The 21,532-nt window shown below is 47.8% G+C and overlaps 1 protein-coding gene across 4 annotated transcripts in view; it reads left to right on the top strand.

The window, feature by feature from the left end:
* Positions 1–21,532, top strand: part of SRGAP2 (SLIT-ROBO Rho GTPase activating protein 2) — a 105,071-nt gene that overhangs the window by 27,203 nt on the left and 56,336 nt on the right. For all 4 annotated transcript variants that reach the window (XM_053963822.1, XM_053963821.1, XM_053963823.1 and 1 more), the window contains 2 exons: positions 4,974–5,166; positions 13,792–13,954. In XM_053963822.1, coding sequence (XP_053819797.1) covers positions 4,974–5,166; positions 13,792–13,954 — 356 coding nt within the window. The remainder of the gene's footprint in view (positions 1–4,973; positions 5,167–13,791; positions 13,955–21,532) is intronic.

The raw sequence follows: 21,532 nt of genomic DNA, 5'->3' as shown, positions 1-21,532 counted from the left end.
CCGCAGGTCCGTGTGGGTGAGAGCCTTGCTCTTTCATGTGGGCGGGAGCCGGGGCTCCGTGCTTCTGTTTTGCTGCCATCCCACTCTCCGTGCTTCTGTTTTGCTGCCGTCCCACTCCTTTCCCAAGCTTGTCATCTTTTTATGCAGCGTGGCACTCGGGATGGGGCGGGGACTCCTTGGGAAAGCCAAGGATGCAGGAGATGGGTGAGATACTGAGCAGCAGCTGGGGCTGCTCGTGCCTCCTCCTGGTGCCCTGTGCTGCCAGCCTGTGATTCACCCTGCTGCCATCCAGCTAGAGCAGTTCCAGCTTATCCCTGGGAAGAGCTGAAACCCTTCCTAGGGAGGGACATGATCCTGCTCAGAGCAGGAATGTTGCTTGGAGTCCATGAAGGAGGGCACCAGCCTCTGAGGTCGCCCTTTCTTAGGTCACTGCGTGACCTATGGGAGAATGAACAAGTTGGTACGGAAGATCTGGTGCCATATTCCAACTTTGTAGGACGCTTAAGCCTTAAAAAGTCAAGTTTGGGAAATTCTTTTTCAGAAGGTGGACGTTGGGTGCTGTAACAGAGCAAGGTGTGGATATCCCCCTGCTCCGGGTGGAATTGTTTGATGAAAACACAAATTCTTGCCAGGAGCTCTGCAGAAGTCTGCTGTGTTAGGTGGAGTCTGAGGATGCTGAGGATCATGGAATGCTTTGGGATGGAAGGGACCTTAAAACTCATCTCATTCCCCTGTGCAAGGGCACCTTCCAGGTTGCTCAAGTGGTCTTGAACACTTCCAGGCATGGGCTAGCCACAGCCTCTGGGTGGGGAATGGCAAATGGGAGTAAAATACAGAAGCAGAAGATCCTTCCTTACCCTCTGAATTCATTGTAAACTGGACCTGCCTCCTGCGTGCTGCATGGAATGTTGAAAGGTGCTTGCAGGATGGATCAAAGTCATGCAACTGCCCAGGATTATACAACAGTCTGTCCCTTGGTGACCCAGGTGACTTTATGATCTGGTGATGGAAATGAATAAATGGTTTGTTTGAAGTGGATGGAAAACTTTCTCTGGCCACTGAGGATGTTTGCATTCTGTAGCTGTCAGCCACGCAAGTTTGAAATACAAGTGGACAGAATTCAGCGATACAGGGCAAGGCTTACAATAAGAATACCTGGTGTTTAATCCTAATTTTGCCACTGGCATCTTGGCCTTGAATTCAACGTGTGCTCATCCACCTTCAGGCCCTTGAACAGAATCTTCAGGAGTTGTTCCTTGTCTTCAGCAATCACAGTGGGTGGCATTGCCAAGCTCTGAAGGAAAGGAGGGGGAAAAGGCATTTTTTGGTGTTTAACGTGGCTGTTAACCTAATAACCTGTGCAAATTAAAAGATGCAGGAGCAGTGGATTCAGGACTGGAGTGGTTGTTGTGACTGGAGACATGAAAAGGTCCCGTGTAATTTGGTGACCCTCGGGTGAGAGCACGCACGGCCCCGACTCCGCCGGGGGATGTGCTCGGAGCAGGGCCGAAAAAAATACCTTCTGCTTGTGTAAGCAGTGGGAAAACAAGCAGACACTTTATACTCTGGAAAGCCCAGTAAGCCTCAGGAAATTCCTGCATTCTTGATTTTAGTTTGTGGCAGAGGACTGCGGGGTGTGTGTTTGAAAGATGAGCAAGGTTGCCTCGCTCGGGCCCAGCGCCGCGGCCTCGATAAGGCCGGGGCTGAATGGCTCATTGTTCCCTGCGGGAGCCCGATCAGCTGTCACTGCTCCCCTCCCAAACACTGCCTTTATTTATAAAGAAAAGTGCTGATATCGCATTTCACACTGAAGGAGAAGTTGCTGGTTCTCCGTGCTGTTCAGCGACAGAGCTGTGTGTGGAGAGTCCCACCTCGAGAGCCAAGAGCTTGAGCCGCCTTGTGATTTTTCTAATTAAAACACTCGTGCTGTGGTGGTCTTCTTGTCTTTGAGAGCTGCTGGTTTTTTGGAAGTGGTCCTTTGTAGTTCTACTTTTGCTCCAGGAGGTGGTTTTCCAATTGAGGACATCATGGAGAATGCCCCGTTTTGCTGGGTTGTTGCCCTCACAAAAAATCCATCAATTGAGGCACCGAGGAGGGTGGGTGGTCATGCCATGATCTGGCACTTGCCATCCCTACCCCAATCCTCTTCTCTGACAAGGTGTCTGCTGCTCATCCATGCTAAGAAGGTTGCTGCCTTCCAAAAAAATGCAGATGAGCAATCCCTAAATGCACAAATAAAAATTTGCTGCATTTGAATGCTGTCTCTTTCTCGATGTGCTTAGCAGAAAACACCAGATCTGCTCAGGTGTTTTCTTTGTGGGATCCCTTTCAGTGAGTCCTCAGCTTACTAGAATTAGTGTCTTCTGTCCAGTAGTTGCTGGAGAGGTCACAGAGTTGTTTCTGTGTTCCTTTTGGTGAGGAAGGGGTGCAGGAGAAAGCACAAAGGGAGGAAGAGCTTTCTGATGCTTCTTGTGTTGAAGGATGTTCCTTTTTGGGTGTCAGACCTGCAGGTGAGTGTCAGGTTAAGGATCAGGAGAACTGAGTGACTGCAGCAAGGAAACACCATCTCCCTGGCAGTTCTGGTGCTGTTATCACCTCCTTTGCTTTAAAAAGTCTAAATGGCAAAGCCTCAGGTGGGATGGGGGTGTCTGGTTTGCATTTCCCTGGTTAAACCTGTCACTCGTGCAGAGCCTTGCAAATCCTTGAGAGGCTTTGTGGCTGGGGCTCGAGCTGAGTGTGTGCAGCACACGTTGAGCATCAGCAGCAAAGTTTTACAGAAGTGCTGGCAGGTCTGATGTGTGTGAGCATCCCAGCTTTCCCCCCCGTGGCCCTGCCAGTCCTGAAACACCAGCTTGGGATGGGGGCGAACAACAAAGGCAGCTCAAAAGCAAAGGGATCTCCAGCGTTGGGGTAAATAAATGCAGTGTGCAGATTTCACCTGCTGGGCCTCGTGCTTCCCTGCACATCCAGGGTTGGGTTCCTTGTGGATTTGCCTCCTCAGCACCCTCAGAGGGTGCTGAGCCCTTCCTGGGGTGACCCCACACTCTTCCCACCTGAGCTGGGGCAACCCTGAGCCCGGGGAAGCAGCAGAGCTGGAGTGGTTTTGGTTAAAGAAGTGCACACACAGCTCAGGTTGATGGATTTGCCTGTAACTGTGTTTCCTGATGAAGAAACACAGGTTTTCTGGTTTTTAAGATTCTCTCCTGGGGGGAAAAAATAAAGCTGACCAGCTTTGCCCCCACATTACAGTGTTGACTCCTCCCTTTCAACAACCTTGCTGGCTGTATTTCCTCCTTGCAGCAAAATCCCCTGGGTTCCACAGGCTGAGAAGTTTGGAATGACCAAATTCAGTGCTAATCAAGGTCATCTTCAAGCTTGAAAACCCCACATTTGTGCAGATTAATTTTTTTTTTTCTTTTTGGCAAGCCTGCCTGGGAGCTGTGTTTTCATACATGTGGTTTGGGTTTTAGAGTCCCTAAAATAAAGATTCGGGGTTTTGTTCACGGCAAATCCCAGATTCCTTAAAACTGTTCCCGCAGATATGAGCACGATCCGAGGCAACTGATCCTGGGAGTGCATGGCAGGAATGAAACCATGGAGGTCCAGATGGTTTTTTTGTTTTTGTTTTTTTTTTTTCCCTGGGCAAAGGGACAAACTCACAGAGGAGCCAAGCTGCTCTCCGTGATTTTCTGTATTTCAGGAACCAGTAGTGAAGTCGTTGATTTCTAAAAAAAAATTGGATTTGGGAAATGCTCCCTCCCCGCCTTCCCTTGCAGTGAGGGAGTTGTGGGCGCCCGCAGTCGCAGTGTGGAGGTGTGAGGAAAGCTGTGAAACCTGAAATTTCCTTGCTGGTTCTGAGTTCAGCCTGGAACAACACATCTTGGAAAACCTTTGGAGGGAGCAGCGCTCGCAGCCAGGCCATGGCAAATCTCTGTAGTTTCACTGCTCAAAGACCTTTAGATGAAAGGGCATGTTTTATTGATTTCATGTTGAGTTTATTGCCTGAGTAAAAGCCAAATAGCCTTTGCTGGCTGCATCACTGAATATTTCTGCATTTTTAGGCTGCAACTGACACACTTCTGCTGTGTTTTCTTGCCCTGTTTGACTGTGAGTGAGTCATTTTACTATTCTGTCCCTCAAATTCAGGATTAGTGGGATAAGGAGAACACGTGGCTAATGAGAGAAGCTTTCATGTTTGTAAAATGCTTGAAAACTGTAAAATATTGTGTTAACATAGAGACATACATAATAATTATGCAGTGATTATTATTAATGTGCATAATTAATTAATTATAATATTAACACCTATGTCTGTGTGCTTTATGGGGTCCTTAGATGGAAATCTGTTACTTGCAGATATTTTAAAAGGAAAAGGAACCTTCCTGGAGATGGTTCCCTAATGGGAAGTGCTCTGGTGTTGGTTCTCCAGAGGGGTTTCTTCATCTCTTTCATGGCTTGGTTTATAATGAGCTGCACAGCTGGAGAGTCAGGAGCAAGCTGAATAATCTGAATTTGGTGCCTTTGGGGAGTGCCCCAGAATGTGCAATGTCTTGTTTCTGCATCAGGAGTAGTTTGCAGAGGAATTTGATCGAAATTCCCTGAAGTGGTTTGCTGAGCTGACGTGGGGGATTGCAGCATTCAGTCCTTTTTCCAGACTGAGATTCAGTACATTTTTAGGCAGTGACCACTCGTTCCCTATGCCAAAAATGCACTTGACACTTGTAACTGATGCACTTTTCAGCAACAAAGCTTTGCTGTGCACCAGACTGCAGGGTTTGGGGTGGATTTCCTGAGATTGCTGTGTCCAAGGTGCACCCCCGGTCATTTTCTGCCTGCAGATAATCCCGCAGGGGAGCCTGGCTGACACCAATGAAGGAACATATTTTTTAACAATGTTTTGCTGGAGAATTGTGATGGTGTTTTCTGTGATGGGACTGACTGTGTTTAATCTGCAGTGCTTTTATTTGTTGCAGAGATCCGTGCCCAATTGGTAGAGCAGCTGAAATGCCTTGACCAGCAGTGTGAGCTTCGGGTCCAGTTACTGCAGGACTTGCAGGATTTCTTCCGCAAGAAGGCAGAGATTGAGATGGATTACTCCAGGAATTTGGAGAAGTTGGCTGAGAGATTCCTGGCTAAAACTAGGAGCACCAAAGACCAGCAATTCAAGTAGAGTATTTGCCTTTTGTTTCTGCCTTTTTTTTTTTTTTTATTTCTCCTGCTGTAGATTTGATTGCAAGGACAGGAATGGAAAAGAGAGTTGTTAGAGTGAATGTAGGCACCAGCACTGCTCTGAATTCCAGAGCCAAAACATTCCCCAAGTTTGTGTTGGACACAGAAGCAATTCCCTGTTTCTGGGTGCTCGTTCATGTCAGTAATTCCTGGTAGGTTGTGTGTTGTTAATGGGGAATGGGGTGTAAGAACTGGGATGTGCAAAAAAAGGAGTCATTTTCTTGGGAAAGGTGGGCAAAGCTGTGTGCCAGATTTGATGGACAAAGCCAGGATTTCCTTCAGCGTCAATGGCTTTGGTTTTCTGGAGGGAAGCTGTTCCCAATCTGTTCCCTGCTGTCAGTTCTCCGTTTTTGGGCTCCCACACACGCTCTGTGTGGGAGTTGTGTTGCAGCTCTGCTACTATCACTTCAAACAGCAGGGAAATAAGGCCAGTAGCACTTCCAGAGAGAGCTGTGCCACTGTGGGTGGGGGAATCCCTGGATACTGAGCTGGGGGGACTCAAATAAAATCTAAACATGTCCTTACTGACAATCTCTTGGCTCTGCTGCTTGAAAGATCATTTACAGGTGGGTCTGGCCGTGCTGCTGGATGTTGGTTCCTCCCCACTTCTCTGAGTTGGGGTGACTGCTGCAGATGGAACCTGATTTCATGGGTTCACATCCTCCTGATTCTTCTGAGGTGCTTTTCCCAGGAGAAGCACCTGCAGGAGGGAGTGTGGGGGTGAGGAAGGGGCTGCGTGGCACGGCCACGTGAGCCCGGCACGGCGCTGCCGTGGTCCCCATCTGGGCAGTGCTCAGCCTTGTTGGGTTGTGTTGTCAGGGCAGCAGCTGAGGAAAACACGGAGCAGCAGCAGCAGCCTTGGGACCTGAATCATTTCTGCTTTGGACATTTTGGGCTGAGAGGATCCATCTGGGTCCGCTCCCGCCCAAAGTGCAGCGTCACTTTTCGCATTGTTTGGGTCGGGATGTTCTCCCTGTGTTTGTGCTGTGTTGTTGCTGTGTTTGGAGGGATGTGGGGACACAGCAGCTTCCCGTTTCCAGCAGCAGCTCTCTTTGTGGAAGCCATTAAGGAGGCACCATTTTAGTTTCCTGTCTGCACAGCTTTGATGTCGTTCACTTCAGTTGTCATTTAGAGCACACGTTGTGCTGCGTTCTCAGGAAAGCCTGGCTCCAGAGCAGAGCTGTTTGACACACTGGGGAAGAGTTATTCTGCATATCCATGGACCTGTCAGAGTCTGAAGGGTTTTTTCTTTTCCTTTAGAGTGGGAGTGTTGTTACAGCTATAAACTGTGCACATCCTGCAGGTGCCTTTAAGATGGCACTAAAGAGATGATGTCTCGAATTACAATTTTCCTCTGCAGTGTAATGGGTGTTTTCAGTTGATTTTGTTGTTATTTCTGCTGAAAATTGAGATGATTTTCTTTATATTACATGATATGAAACAACCCATCAGAAACACTTTTGTATTCAGCTTGAGAAAGTTGCACAGAACTTCTGCTTGGGGATTTAGAATGAATTTATAATGTGGAGTTTTGACCAGAGTTGAACAGAATCCTGCAGCATTTGCAGGGAGAGGGCTGGTGCTGCTTGGGCTCCTGATTTCTCTTACTTTAGCAACAGATTGCTCCTGCCAGAAAAATGCCTTGCTCTTGGAGTATGGTATCCCTGCAAGGACTGAGTCATAAATACACAAATTAATTTGGTCAAGAGTTGGAAGAAGAGAAAAATAACACGATGTCTAAGGCTGCTGGGTGTGTGGGCAGTGTTGGTCAGCAGTGGCACAGGTCAGGCTGGCCATGCAGCACCTGTGTGCTGGCTGTGCCAGTCAGGAGAGTGCCAGAATGCCACAGGGATCCACAGGGAAGCAATTCCCATTGTAACCACCTGTCCCCAGTGCTGCTCTGCCTGAATCACAGGGAGTATCCTGGCTGGCATCTCTTGCGGAGCTGCTGGGGCTGGAATCCCATTGGGAGCCCCCCACTTGATCAAAGCCAGCCATCAGCTCCCTGCTCCTCAGGATTACACGTCTGGGAGAGGAGCCTGCTCTGTAATTGCCTGGCTGTGACCCTATAAATACCCCATAATAGCCTGCTCTCCCCAGAACCTGGTAATTATGTCGGAAGGTACCGTATCATTGCCTGCCTGCTCCCCATGGCACATCCCGTTTTTAGATCTCCTGACACGGAAATCTGTCAGGCAGCCACCCTGTAATTTGCATTTTCCTGCTCTGCAGCTATTGTGGGATTGCCCACTTGCTCCCACTGTGTTCCATCAAGGGAATGCTCCCCAGGGCAGGAGGCTTGGGGCTGAGCCCTGGAATTGGAGTGTGTGGATTCCTCCACACTGGGAAGAGCACAGGCTTCAAGGAAAGAGCAGAGTGGGAGGTGCAGGCTGCTGTGGGGCTTCCCAAAGTCCAGTGAGGTTTATTGTTCTTTATTTCTTTTATTTTCTTTCTTTATTTTTTTCGCCCCGCTGTAGATTTGATTGCAAGGACAGGAACGGAAAAGAGAGTTGTTAGAGTGAATGTAGGCAGCAGCACTGCTCTGAATTCCAGAGCCAAAACATTCCCCAAGTTTGTGTTGGACACAGAAGCCATTCCCTGTTTCTGGGTGCTCGTTCATGTCAGTAATTCCTGGTAGGTTGTGTGTTGTTAATGGGGAATGGGATGTAAGAACTGGGATGTGCAAAAAAGGAGTCATTTTCTTGGGAAAGGTGGGCAAAGCTGTGTGCCAGATTTGATGGACACAGCCATCAAATGCCAGCCAGATGCCTGTCTAAGAGTTGATCAGGTGGCTGCGTTTGCCTTGAATCTCAGGATGGTTTGAGTTGGAAGGGACCTTAAAGCTCACCCAGGACACCTTCCACCATCCCCAGTTGCTCCAAACCCAACCTTGGACCCTTCCAGGGATGAGACAGCCTCAGCTTCCCTGGGCAACCTGTGCCAATTCCTCACAGGAAAGAATTTATTCTGAAATTGGCTTCTAAAGCTGCCCTCTGTCAGTTTGAAGCCATTCCTCTTGTCCTATCCCTCCAGCCCCTTGTAAATCATCTCTCTCCATCTTTCATCAGCTCCTTCAGGTGCTGGAAGGGGACAGGTCATCCCAAAGCTTCTCTTCTCCAGCCTCTGCAAACCCAGATCTCTTAGGCATTGCAAACCCAGATCTCTGGGTTTCTCTGCAAACCCAGATCTCTCAGGCTCTGCAAACCCAGATCTCTCAGGCTCCTCAAACCCAGATCTCTGGCTTTCTCTGCAAACCTAGATCTCTCAGGCTCTGCAAACCCAGATCTCTGGGTTTCTCTGCAAACCCAGATCTCTCAGGCTCTGCAAACCCAGATCTCTGGGTTTCTCTGCAAACCCAGATCTCTCAAGCTCTGCAAACCCAGATCTCTGGGTTTCTCTACAAACCCAGATCTCTCAGGCTCTGCAAACCCAGATCTCTCAGGCTCTGCAAACCCAGATCTCTCAGGCTCTGCAAACCCAGATCTCTCAAGCTCTGCAAACCCAGATCTCTGGGTTTCTCTACAAACCCAGATCTCTCAGGCTCTGCAAACCCAGATCTCTCAGCCTCTACAAACCCAGATCTCTGGGTTTCTCTACAAACCCAGATCTCTGGGTTTCTCTACAAACCCAGATCTCTCAGGCTCTGCAAACCCAGATCTCTCAGGCTCTGCAAACCCAGATCTCTGGGTTTCTCTGCAAACCCAGATCTCTGGGTTTCTCTGCAAACCCAGATCTCTCAGCCTGTCCTGCAGGAGAATTTTCCACGTCGGTTTTGAGCTGGAGGTGGTTGGGTCTGGGCTGAAAGGGTGCCCTGCACTGCTCAGTTTGAAGCTTCACTGGAGCATCTTAAGATGATTTACAGGGGTAGGTGTGTGTTATCCTCACCTGATGTCTCTGAAGAAGGGGAACAGATTGGTTTAGCCAGGGTGACACGGGAGTTGATGGCAGTTGGATAAAGCCCAGGTTTTACTTGCTTTTAACTGCTCTGCCATGGGTGTTAGACCTCACTGTGCCTCTTCTCTGTTAAAAATGGGTTGTTTTTTTTCAATTAGGCTATTAAAGGGAATAGTCATACACAATATTTGGTGTATATATTATATAAATTCCTCAGCATCTGATGATGCCCTTTCAAAGCCTAAGTCTTGCAACTGTGGTTGCTACAGGAGCTTGTTTGTCCCAGGTTTGGGGTAAATCAGAGCATCCATCTCACAGATGGCTCTTGGGTCTGGGGGTGACTTCTAGCCCCCAAAAAAAGACTCTGATCTCCTGCACTCAGACCCTGGGACCTCCAACCCTGGCCTTCAGTTCTCTTATTTCATGTAATTTTTGTCCTGGAGGCATTTGCCTATTCAGATCATCAGTCAACAATATGAAAACCATGGCAAATCTTGAGTGATTGCTTTTGAGGGAGAAAATGGAAAAAGAAAAAAGAAGGGAAAAAAAAAAAGACAACGCTATTTTAAGGCCACATTTTAAATCAAGATAATCTTTGGAAGCAGGACCCTGAGTAGCAATTGTCAGCTGGAGAGCTGAATGTCCAGGATATCCCAGCATGAAATTCAGATGCCTTTCTGGCTGCCTTTGCCTTGAAGTGGAAGATGAAGAATAAGTCTGGCAACCTTCAGGCTGAGCACTTGTAAACAACAGATGTTCATAACTGGAATCTTTTGGAAGAGAAGGGCAGGGAGCAGCATGGATGTCCATGCTTGTAATTCTCAAAATTTGCAGTCAACACTGAGCTGTGTCAGGGAAAATCAATTGTGGATTTGAATGAGCAGCTTGCAGAGAAGTTCAGCTTTAATTCTCCTGGAAGTAAAATGATTTCTGTAAAGCAGAGTTGATGCAGGTTGTGAGGGAGGAATTGACAAAAGCATTTGGGTCACGTGGGCTTCACTTACATTATTATTATTAATAATAATAAACATTGCCATAGGCTATTTTTGTGGTTCTTCTTGCTGAAACCGAGTCCTGCACACTTTATTCTGAGCCTGTCGAATAACCCCATTTGGAAGCTTTTTGTAAGCATTAAACATTCATTGATTCAGTAACCTCCCTGACTGCAGAGAGCCAGGGATACATGACCAGCAGAAATGGATGTAAAAACCTCAGGGAGGATTTCTGTGCTGCTTTTCATCATCTCAGTGATGCCAGCCTCACACCACGTTGCTGTGATTGTGGCCTCCCTTGCCAGAGCACACTGCAGAGGACAGAATTCAGGGAGGGTTGCAAGAGTATTTAGAGGAACAATGAAATCTCTGCTCTCACACTTGGCCCAGCTCCAGCTCTGGGGGTTTGCAGAGCTGTCCTGGGATGCACCAGCTTTGGAAAAGCCTGTAGGACACATCCAGGGAAAATTGAGTATTTTGGGGAGATCAGGAGGTGGAACAGGAGACTTCAGGTGTTGTGTTAAACACTTTATTCACAGCAAGGATGGTCAGGGAGTTTTCTGTTGCCATGGACAATGGGACATCCCTTGGAGAAGGACCCTTCATCGGGACAGGACCAGGAGTGATGGGTTCAAACTGAGAGGGGAATTTGGGTGAGGTATTGGGAAGGAATTCCTCCATATGAGGGTGGGGAGGGCCTGGCACAGGGTGCCCAGAGCAGCTGTGGCTGCCCCTTCATCCCTGGAAGTGTCCAAGGCCAGGTTGGACAGAGTCTATCTCTTCAGAAATATTTTCATTCTCATCTGACTCATTCCTTCACCTTGTGCTCCTTATGGAAGCACAGGGTTCCTATTCCTGGTTTGTGGGTGTGGCTTTAGGTTATTTTTTAAAATTATTATTTATTTTGTTACTGGTTATTTTTTATTTGAGTCTGTTTTGTAAGATGACTTCTCTCCTATTTCCTTGCAATGCCCAACTCAGTGTCGCTGGCGTCTGTCGCTCTCCCCTGCTCGCCTCGAAGCAGATCAATCTTGGATTGCCTGCAAGTCCCTTGTATGAATGAGTAATTTAATTAAGATACTTGAGACTCAATCTTCCCCTATGATCTTTTTGAGACCCAGCTGAAACCTTTGAAGTGGAAGTTGCACAGGACCCGATCAAGATAACACCCGAGAAACCACAGGGCTTCATCGTTTGTGGTTCCCTAAAAATCTGTGCACAGCTTCCTTTTCCTGCTCCCAGCCAGCCCCCGTGGCTGTGATCTGCTGTAATTCAGGCTCACCTAAATAAACTCTCCACACTCACTATCACCACACCATCTTTACACCAGGAGAAACAGTGCTTGAAATAAACCTGGATCTTGGCATCTTCTTCCTCTTCCTCCTCCTGCTCATGGGGGAGGTTTGAATCAAAAAGTTGTTGTCAGTGTGAGGGCACCAGCTCTGTGGGAAAGATGATATTGACATCCTGAAGTTTTTGGGTTGATCTCATCAGTTTTACCTCTCCAGGGTGAAGGGGAACTCTCTCACTCTGCAGAAAGCGTGGGGATGGAGCTGGGGGTGGTTACACCCACCAGGCCCTGGTGATATTTCCCTTCCCTTTTCCATCCTTCCTCTGTGGTGACATGGAACTGGGAGCAGATTGCCTTTGCCAGCTCTTTGAGGTTGAAATGGTTAATGGGAGTCCCAGATTGCTCCCTGCCATCTGCTGTGGTGAGGATGAAGAGGTTCTGCTGTGAGCAGTTGTAGAGCTCCTGCTCCCTGTTGGGAAAACTGCACCCATGTCCCACCCCAGGAGAAGCTGCAGCTCCAGAGGTGCTTTGAAAGTTAATGTGTGTGGAGTTTTAAAGGATGCTTGGGAGGTTTGAACAACCTTTTCCTTTTCTGTTCCATTTCTGCCTTGAATATCAGGTTCTTGCTGATAGCAAATAATTAAGGAGAGGTTTTGCCTCCCTTCCTTGCCGTGAAAACGCTGGATCTGTACAAAACCAAGGGCCCATTCCAGCGAGGCACTGAAGGAGTTATTAAAACCAAGAGACGGCAAGAAATTAAAGGAATTTAAAATGACAATCTGGCTGTGCATGGCTTGAGCATCCTGAAGGTGACAGCCCCAGCCGTGCACTGGGAGCTGTGGGCTTTGGGGTGATTTTCCCTGCAGGATGGCCTTTCATGTGGGACCACACCGAGCGTGTCAACACCCATCTGGCGCCAGCAGCCTCCAGGGATTTCCCTCCCCAGCCTTTCCACAGGCTCCTGCTATCCCTGCTGCTTGCTGCCTTGGAATAGCCAGGGCTGCTGTGGCTGGGACAGCTGGGCTTTAACTCCCACTGAACTCCTGCAGCTCTCCTGCTTCCCTTCCCTTGGGGAATCAGGGCTCTCCTGCCTGCCAGCTCCTCCAGGCTGCTCCTGGTGCTGATGGAGCAGGAATGGGGCTCCGAGGGGTTTTGAGGCAGGATTTTGGTCAGCTGGTGGAGAGTCTGGGGATTTTTTTTTGTTCCTATGTTTCGTTCCCAAACTCTTCATGGTGGCTGGGTAATTTTCACTTGTAGCTCTGCCAGCTTTGGAGGGCAGAGATGGAGTCAGTGGGTGAAGCAGTCTGGATCACAAGCTGCAGTCAGTCCTGAGCTTTCCAATTTTTTTTTTTTTTAAGAAAAAAAAGAAAATCAAGATCAGCTGTTCTGAAACTCTTGATCTAAAATTATCCCTATTGCAGCACAAATCCAACTGCTGGTGTCATGAGAAGTGTAATGAAACTCTGCCCTGGGTCAGTTTTCCCATTTTCCCAATGTTTCTTGCAGCAGAGATTGCTGTCCTTTCAAGTGCAGAATATTCCCTTTTCAATGGAAATTAAACTGCATTTCTTTTGGGAGGAAAGAAATCTGATAGAGTCTTTTACAGGGCTTTGCACCACAGGTTTTATTCTTTTCTGGATAAATATTATTGTGCTGTGAATGACTGGTAAACAGAGCTGCAGAGAAGTAAATGCTGTCATTAATCTCCACCTGGGTCTGCTGCTGGAGCACCCCCAGCTTTCATCTGGGGTGAAATGCTGCTCTGAGAGACAACTTCTTAATTCCAATAAATGAAATGCTGACCCAAATAAACCGAGGTTCCTCTCCTCTCCCCTGCTGCCCTTTGCACTGCTCATTTGCTGGGTGCTCCAGCTGAAAGAAGGTGGGGAAAGTTCAAAGATGAGAAAATCAAGCAGCTTTTAGGAGTGCTGCTCTCTGTGGCTGGGGACAGATAGAGAAGCCTTCACATAATGGGCTTTGCACAGGAGACACAGCATTTTGTTTCCTATGCAGATGCTGTTTGGCTCACTGGGTGCTTGAAATCTTTTTTATTGTGGTTAAGACCCAAATGCTTGAGACAGGGCTGTGAAACCTTCTGTCAGACACTGGAGCCATCGCCCTCCCTCCCTCAGGCTCTGATTTATGCACAAAATCCTGGATTCAAAGGGAAAAATTAAAGCCTGCACTTGGCACACTGCAGCTTGCATTTACAGGATCTGTTTGTTGGGGGATGAAAGCTCATGGCAACGTGGGGAAATAGAACTGAGGGTGTATTTTCTGTATTCTCCTCTGCTCCTCAGCATCCCACCCACCCCACGGCTTCATTTACGGCTCCAGAGTCGTGGTGGAATCCTGTCCAGTTGTTCCTCTTTTGTGTCCTTGCAGGAAGGATCAGAACGTGCTGTCACCAGTGAACTGCTGGAACCTGCTGCTCAACCAGGTGAAGAGGGAGAGCAGGGACCACACCACCCTCAGTGACATTTATCTCAACAACATCATCCCGCGCTTCGTCCAGGTCAGCGAGGACTCAGGACGCCTCTTCAAGAAGGTAACTGAGTGCTCCAGCACAGAACTTCACTTTGGTTCTTCTAAAATACCACTCCAGCTATCACTTGTGGTGGATCCATTTATTGGGTTTTTTTTCCTCTTTGTGCTTGACTTGCCTTTGATTTTTTCAGCCATTTTCCCCGATGTGGCCAGTTGAGATTTGTTGGTCTAAATTAAGGCTGTGTTTTTTTCTCCTCTTAGCCCGCTCCACAGTTTTGAATAGATGTTGAAAATTTAATTAAATAAGCAGAAAACTTCCAGTTCTTCAAGTCTGAACATTAGTCAAGGGCAACTTTTTAAAGACAGAATTTTATCTGCCATGGAGAAATTGTTGTTAAAAGGAAAATTAGGGAGAATTCCTGCTATGCTAGATAATAAAAGGATGTATTGTCCTTATCTGGGAAAAAAGAGAAAATGCAGCTGAGGTCTCTTGTTTGCCTTGCCCCCTTGATTTCCACTTGGGAAGGAAGGTGGGACAGTGTGGGAGGGTTTTCCTATTAGGAATCTGTTCTTGCAGTTAAAGAAACATGATCTGGAGGCTTTGAAAGTGCTGTTCAGGGGTGATGCCTGGTCCCTGCAGAGATTTGCCAATGGCTGCAGCATCTGCTGCTTCACGTGCTGCAAGTCTTCACTTTGAAAAGCCATTTATTCCTCTTCCCCCCTCCCACTCCCTGCAACCTGCCCTGAGCTTGGGGAGTTATTTCTACTCTTGCAAGGCCTGGAGAAGAGTGGGATTGTTCAGATATTTCTTATTTTCTGTCTGTTGCTTTTAGTGTAAAAAAAAACCCTGTAAAAAGCAGCTTGTTTAGGCTGTTGGAAAATGAGCAATGCTCAGTATTGTGAAGTTTCGTGTCAAGGTGCACTCGAAGGAGCAGCATGTTGTGTGTGTTACCTGGAGAGCAGGTTCCCTGTTCCAGAGGGTTTTGTGGCCATGATTTCTGTGGGAGTGGTGCCTTGGGAAGGCTGAGCTGGAACAGAGACTGGACAGAGCTCAAGGATAAAGCAGGGATTTATTAAGAGGCCTCAATGGATCCACCTTGGGCAGCACAGCCCAAAATGGTCCCAAAATGCACAGCTGGTCACGGGGTCTGTCACTGTGATCAGCTCTGCTCCATTTGCATGTTGGGGTTCATTGTCCCATTCCAGCTCCAGCCCATGCAGTCCCATCCTGATTGTTTTCCTCTCTCCAGCCCACGGTGTTTGTGCTCTTGGGCTGAGATTTGGATCATTTGTCCTTGGTCCCCAGCTGGAGAAGGAATTGTTTTGTCTCCCTGCTCTGTGAACAGAGCTCAGCATCCCCTAATGTGAATCTCAGACCCACACACTAAAGCAGCACAGAATGTGAAAAGTAAAAAAGCTAAACCTGAGCAGAACAAAATCTGTGCTGTTCCCTCTCTCCTGCCTGTCTCTTGAGTTTTTAATGGAGGATGAAAAATACATTCCACTTTTACATTCTGTTTCTCTTCTTCTTTTTTCTAAGTCATTTTCTGAGCAGAGGAGGAATCTTCTCCTTTTCAAGTAACGTCACACTGAGGCCTTTTTGACCTTTTAAAACTTCCTGGTAATTACATTATGGTTGATTAGATACTTACATGGGATTATTGAATGGCAGTTACTCTTCAATTCCTCTAATCCCTCCAAAGGAGGAATAATCTCCCTGTTGAATTTCAACAAGGGCTGTGCTGGAGCAAGGTGGCCTGGAAAATGCCTTGGCAAAGCATGACTTGGAAATGGATATTATCCCAGTTTGGCTGGAAATGGCAACTTTATCTTCAGCCCCTTATAAAGCAGGGCAAACCCATGTTTATAGTTCATTTTGGGCAGCTGGACTAGAATAAAAACAAATAAATAACCAATTAACAGCAAAATACCATCTCTGGTTTGTTTCTCACAGGCCAAGGGCAAACTCCGCATTAATTTGTGCAAACAAAAGGCACTTGTTGCTAAATCCCAACTACTTCTTTGGCTGTTTGCCAGGAATACCAGCTTGGCTGAAGGCCAAATCAGGTGTTTGATTACAACTCCACTTGTGCTGGGTGGTTGAAACCAAAAATTGCATCCTCTGTTATCTGGTAGCAGCTGATAAATAGAGAAATTTGGCTGACGTGGACCTACTTGTGCTTTTTCACTTGAGTCTCTTCCCTTCCTGAGCTGCAAGAAGGTACAAAAGGTACTGCAGGCTAGAAAACAGATGAGGTGTGTGATTAAAATATTGCAAAGCAGCTTTGCAGTCCGTGGATTTAAAGAAATGTTACCCATTTATAACCCCCCCTCAGTGGCACGTTTGTAAAACATCCCCAAAGCAGCACAGAGGATGGCAGAGTAGCTCTGAACTTCAGGCAAATGGGGCCTTTTCCACCTTTTTTTGCCTTTTCCTGGTTAAAAACAGGGACAAGCTGCTGGCAAAGCCACGCTGCCTTGCTGTAGGTGTTGATGGGGAATCTACCAGCTTAAATTTGGGAGCTATTTAGGTTGAAATGTGGAGAGGATGGTGCCACAGAGATCCTCATCTACTGAGGGAAAAGCAGATCCTGAGGCAGAGAATCCTTTCCTTGGGCCGTTTGTCTCAAATCAGTGCTTTGTGTCGTGCTGGGATGGAGCAGGTGAGGTGGGGAGGACAGGCAGGGAAAAAAGGAGGTGCTTGAGGTCCTTTTTGTCACTGAGCTCTTGAGCTGCTGCATCTCTGAGTGCAAGGAGAGCTTTTCAAAGGGCAGAGTGCAGCTGTGATCAGGGCTGCAGGCAGCAGGGCTGGCTGGGTGAGATAAGGGAAGGGAAGGGAAAGGAAAAAGGAAAGGAAAAAGGAAAGGAAAGGAAAGGAAAGGAAAGGAAAGGAAAGGAAAGGAAAGGAAAGGAAAGGAAAGGAAAGGAAAGGAAAGGAAAGGAAAGGAAAGGAAAGGAAAGGAAAGGAAAGGAAAGGAAAGGAAAGGAAAGGAAAGGAAAGGAAAGGAAAGGAAAGGAAAGGAAAGGAAAGGAAAGGAAAGGAAAAAGGAAAAGGAAAAGGAAAAGGAAAAGAGAAAGGAGAGGAGAAAAAGAAAAGGAAAAAGGTATGGTTGTGGCCAGGTGGGGTTGGGCTCTGTCTCCAGGAACTGACAGAACCAGAGCACACAGCCTCCAGCTGCACCAAGGGAGATTTAGGTTGGATGTTGGGGAAAAGTTTTTTACAGAAAGGTGATAAAGTTCTGGAATGGCTGCCCAGGGAGGTGGTGGAGTCACCATCCCTGGGTGTGTTTAACAAAGCCTGGATGTGGCACTGGGTGCCAGGGTTCAGTTGAGGTGTTGGGGCTGGGTTGGACTCGATGATCTTTCAGGTCTCTCCCATTCTGGTGGTTCTGTGATTGAAATGTGTCCTTGTGGCAGCGAGGAGGGGAAAGCAGAGAGAGCTGGAGCAGCAGAGAGCTGAGGTGAGGACAGCAGCTCCTTCTGCACCCAGAGCATCACCAGCAGTGGTGGCAGCGTGGGGTTTGTCTCTTCAGGCTGGGGTGGAGAATGCTCAGGGTGGGATTCTCGCGTGGTCACTCTTGCAGCCTCGGACTCTGCAAAGGGCTGCTGGTGGAGCAGGGGTGGGTTTGTGTCACTTTGAAATCGGTGAATTCCAGCAGCCAGTGGGGCTGCCTGCACTGCACACGGGCCTTCAGAGGGTTTGTGGTGGCACTTTTTGTGTTCCCAGCACCCTGGGAATCCTGGCTGTGCCTCCCAGTGTGCGTGTGCTGGGACGAGGAGATACAGGTCCTGTCACAGACCCCACCCCACCCCAGGGCTGTGTGAGGGATGGATGGATGGATGGATGGATGGATGGATGAGGGATGGATGGATGATGGATGGATGGATGGATGGATGAGGGATGGATGGATGGATGGGGGATGGATGGAGGGAGGGATGGATGGATGATGGATGGATGGATGGATGGATGGATGATGGATGGATGGATGGGGGATGGGGGATGGATGGATGGATGGATGGATGGATGGGGGATGGATGGATGGGGGATGGATGGATGGATGGATGGATGGGGGATGGATGGATGGATGGATGGATGGGGGATGGATGGATGATGGATGGATGGATGGATGGATGATGGATGAGGGATGGATGGATGCATGGATGGATGGATGATGGATGGATGGATGAGGGATGGATGATGGATGGATGGATGATGGATGGATGGATGGATGAGGGATGGATGATGGATGGATGGATGAGGGATGGATGATGGATGGATGGATGGATGCATGGATGGATGAGGGATGGATGGATGATGGATGGATGGATGATGGATGGATGATGGATGAGGGATGGATGGATGAGGGATGGATGGATGAGGGATGGATGATGGATGGATGATGGATGGATGGATGGATGGATGGATGGATGGATGAGGGATGGATGATGATGGATGGATGGATGATGGATGGATGGATGGATGGATGGATGGATGGATGGATGGATGAGGGATGGATGGATGATGGATGGATGGATGATGGATGGATGGATGGATGCATGGATGGATGAGGGATGGATGATGGATGGATGGATGATGGATGGATGATGGATGAGGGATGGATGGATGAGGGATGGATGGATGAGGGATGGATGATGGATGGATGATGGATGGATGGATGGATGAGGGATGGATGATGGATGATGGATGGATGGATGATGGATGGATGAGGGATGGATGGATGATGGATGGATGGATGGATGATGGATGGATGATGGATGGATGGATGATGGATGGATAGATAAGAGGATGAAGGGATGGAGGGATGGATGGATGGATGCATGGATGGATGCATGGATGGATGCATGGATGATGGTTGGGGGATGGATGGATGCACGGATGGATGCATGGATGGATGCATGGATGGATGCATGGATGGGCGCCTGCCAGCCACTTCACAGCTGTCTGTGCTGATAAGAGCAGCTGTGCTTTTTGCCAGAGCCAGCCCTGGCGTGCTGCTGGATGAACATTGTGTGTCAGCCCCTTTTCCCTGCCTCTGGGCTTTGTTTACTTCCCCGGGTCCCTTTTCCTGCAGAGCCTTGCCATGTCTGAGCTGTGTGCCCCAAATGTGGGTTTGGATTGGAAGCTGTCAGCTGAGGTGCAGGAATTCTTGGAGCACTGTACTTTTCCATGCCCTTGTTTTGGTTTCTCCTGAGGAAACACTTTTAGGTGTTGCTGGGTGATGCTGCTGCTCAGGGTCTGGCTGCTCTGCCAGTCCTGAAGATGAATCCTGGTGCTGTCAGTGGGAATCTGGGATTTGTCTGCCCCCAGGGATAGTGTCAGTGCAATTCTGTGGAAGATAAATGGTGAAATAACCACATTTCCAGCAAATAAAACTGTAGGGGGGGGTGAATTGTCCTAGTGACAAATAGTTCCACCTTGGGGAGGAGGTGATGCTTTCTTTTTTGGGCAGAGTTAATGATTTAGGCTGGCTTTGGTACAGGGCTGGAGTTCCAAGCCCTGGTGCCACCAGCGTTGCTATTCTGGTCACCTCTCCCTCTCCTGGAAAATCATCCTGCTTTGATGTCTGCTCCTTTTCATTCCTTCATCTCCCTTTGATTTCTCCTGCTCATCCTCCTTCAGCACAGCCCATTTATTTATTTATTTCTATATCTAGGTATGTTTTTATATTTATATTTCTGTATTTTTTTCCAAGCAAAATACTCTTCTATTTGAGCTGATTCCTGCTTAGATTTCCCCTTTTCCCTCTACCCCCCAATCACCCTCTCTGTTTTTATATTTATATATGTATTTATTTCCACACAAAATATTCTTCTATTTGAGCTGATTCCTGCTTTGATTTCCCTTTTTCCCTCTATCCCCCTGTCACCCTCTCTATTTAATGTGACCCTTCATTTCTCTGCATGGAACAACCTTCCTGTCTCTTGCATGGTTATCAGGTTTTCTTGCCTCCAGACGTATCTTTTGAGTGGGATCCTTTGGGATTATTTATACATGTATAGACCTTGGAGCAGCAGTCTCTTTAATTTGGTCTCTTTAATCACTCTTTCTGTGTTGTCTCTTTGAAATTTTCCTAGAAGCAGCCCGATAATCTTGTACAAATTGAAGGAAAAAAAAAAAAAAAAGAAAATTACCTTTTTTAAAGAACGGACTGTGGCTTCTCCCTTTGAGCAGTGTCTGAACAAATGGATTATTTGTCAGATTTTTACACATGGATATTGTGAAGTGGCTGGCAAATGTTAATGGGCAGAAAAGCAGATTTATTCTATGGGCAGAGAGGCCTCAGGACAGGCTGTGCCTCCGAGCTGAGCCAGGTACCAGCTCAGCATCTGCCTGCCCTGCCGGGTTTCAAACACATTTTCTGCTCTGATTTTAGCTGGGAGATTCCCTGGGCTGCTGGAGCAGGGACCTTTCCCTGCCGTATCCACTTACCTGAGGATATTTATGGGGAGAAAACCCTGTTTGCAGTCAAGAAAACCAACCTGAGGATTTGAAATTCTCCTCCTGTTTAGCACCTTTGATGGTGGGGAAAACCCCCAGTTTACCTCCTGGTACACTGCAGGGTGTTTGATGTGAAATGGAAAATCCACAATGAGTTGGTTAAAAGCCTTGCAGTAATCAAGGAAAAGGAATTATTAATTCTCTGAAGGGGTCTGTCGTGACCTACTTTACAGCTGTACTGTGCTCCTGCTGCTCTGGTACCAGAAAAATGACAAATATTAAAGCACCCCACACATGGAAAAGCCACCACATGACACAAGTGTAGTGGTTAAAAAGCTGGGCATTTGTAAAAATACGTTTCCATCACGGTATAAATTTGTAAATATGCAAATAGCATGAGTAAAACTCTCACTGAGGTGCAGAGTTGGCACCTCTGTGCTACATCCCTGCTCCCCTCCTGGCATCCTTACCCTCACTCAAAAAACATGGCAATATTTAATGTTTATTCTCCACCTCAGCATGTTTAATTATTACTTTTAAAAAGATGCAGAGACCTGATATTGTTCCTGAGCAGTTCCAGAATCAGCAGATTTGGGCTCCAGCTGTCACCCTCTGACATAATTTGAGGCAGCAAATGAGATAAAAATCTCTTATCTTGCTGTGTTACACATTCACCCTCCCGTGGCTCGAGCCCTTGCTGGCTGTTGTTTGGTTTGTGGGGAAAGCACCTCAGGAAATGTTGATTTTGAAGCCATCCCACCTTTCTGTCAGGCTTGGGAGGACCTTGCTGGGCCTGGAGATCCGGGGCAGAAAATGTTGACAGCATTCCTGAGCTCTCCTCTTTATTATCCCCCCCAAATATTTGGAAGCTGAAGTCGTTAATGTTGGGTGGAATGCGGAACAGCCCCGCAGTAGATCCCAAAAACATCTTGATTAAATTAGAGGGGAGGTGGAGGGGAGGAGGGCTGGAACAAAGAGGCTGTTGAGGAGCTGGCACGGCCCGTGCTGGGAATTTATGTTCCAGCCAGGGGTGGCAGAACCTCCAGCCCTGCACATGGTGCAGATACACCCTGGAGTAACAAAGGAGTGTGTGTGTGCTCACAGCAGCCTCCTGGGCTGGGGAAAACCTGCATGCCCAGCCTGGCATCCCTGCCACATCCTGCTGGGCTGCCCTGGCTG

The sequence above is a fragment of the Vidua chalybeata genome, chromosome 24 (assembly GCF_026979565.1).
Source record: "Vidua chalybeata isolate OUT-0048 chromosome 24, bVidCha1 merged haplotype, whole genome shotgun sequence".
In the NCBI taxonomy this organism is placed as follows: domain Eukaryota; kingdom Metazoa; phylum Chordata; class Aves; order Passeriformes; family Viduidae; genus Vidua; species Vidua chalybeata.
This window is presented reverse-complemented; position numbering and strand designations above follow the sequence as displayed.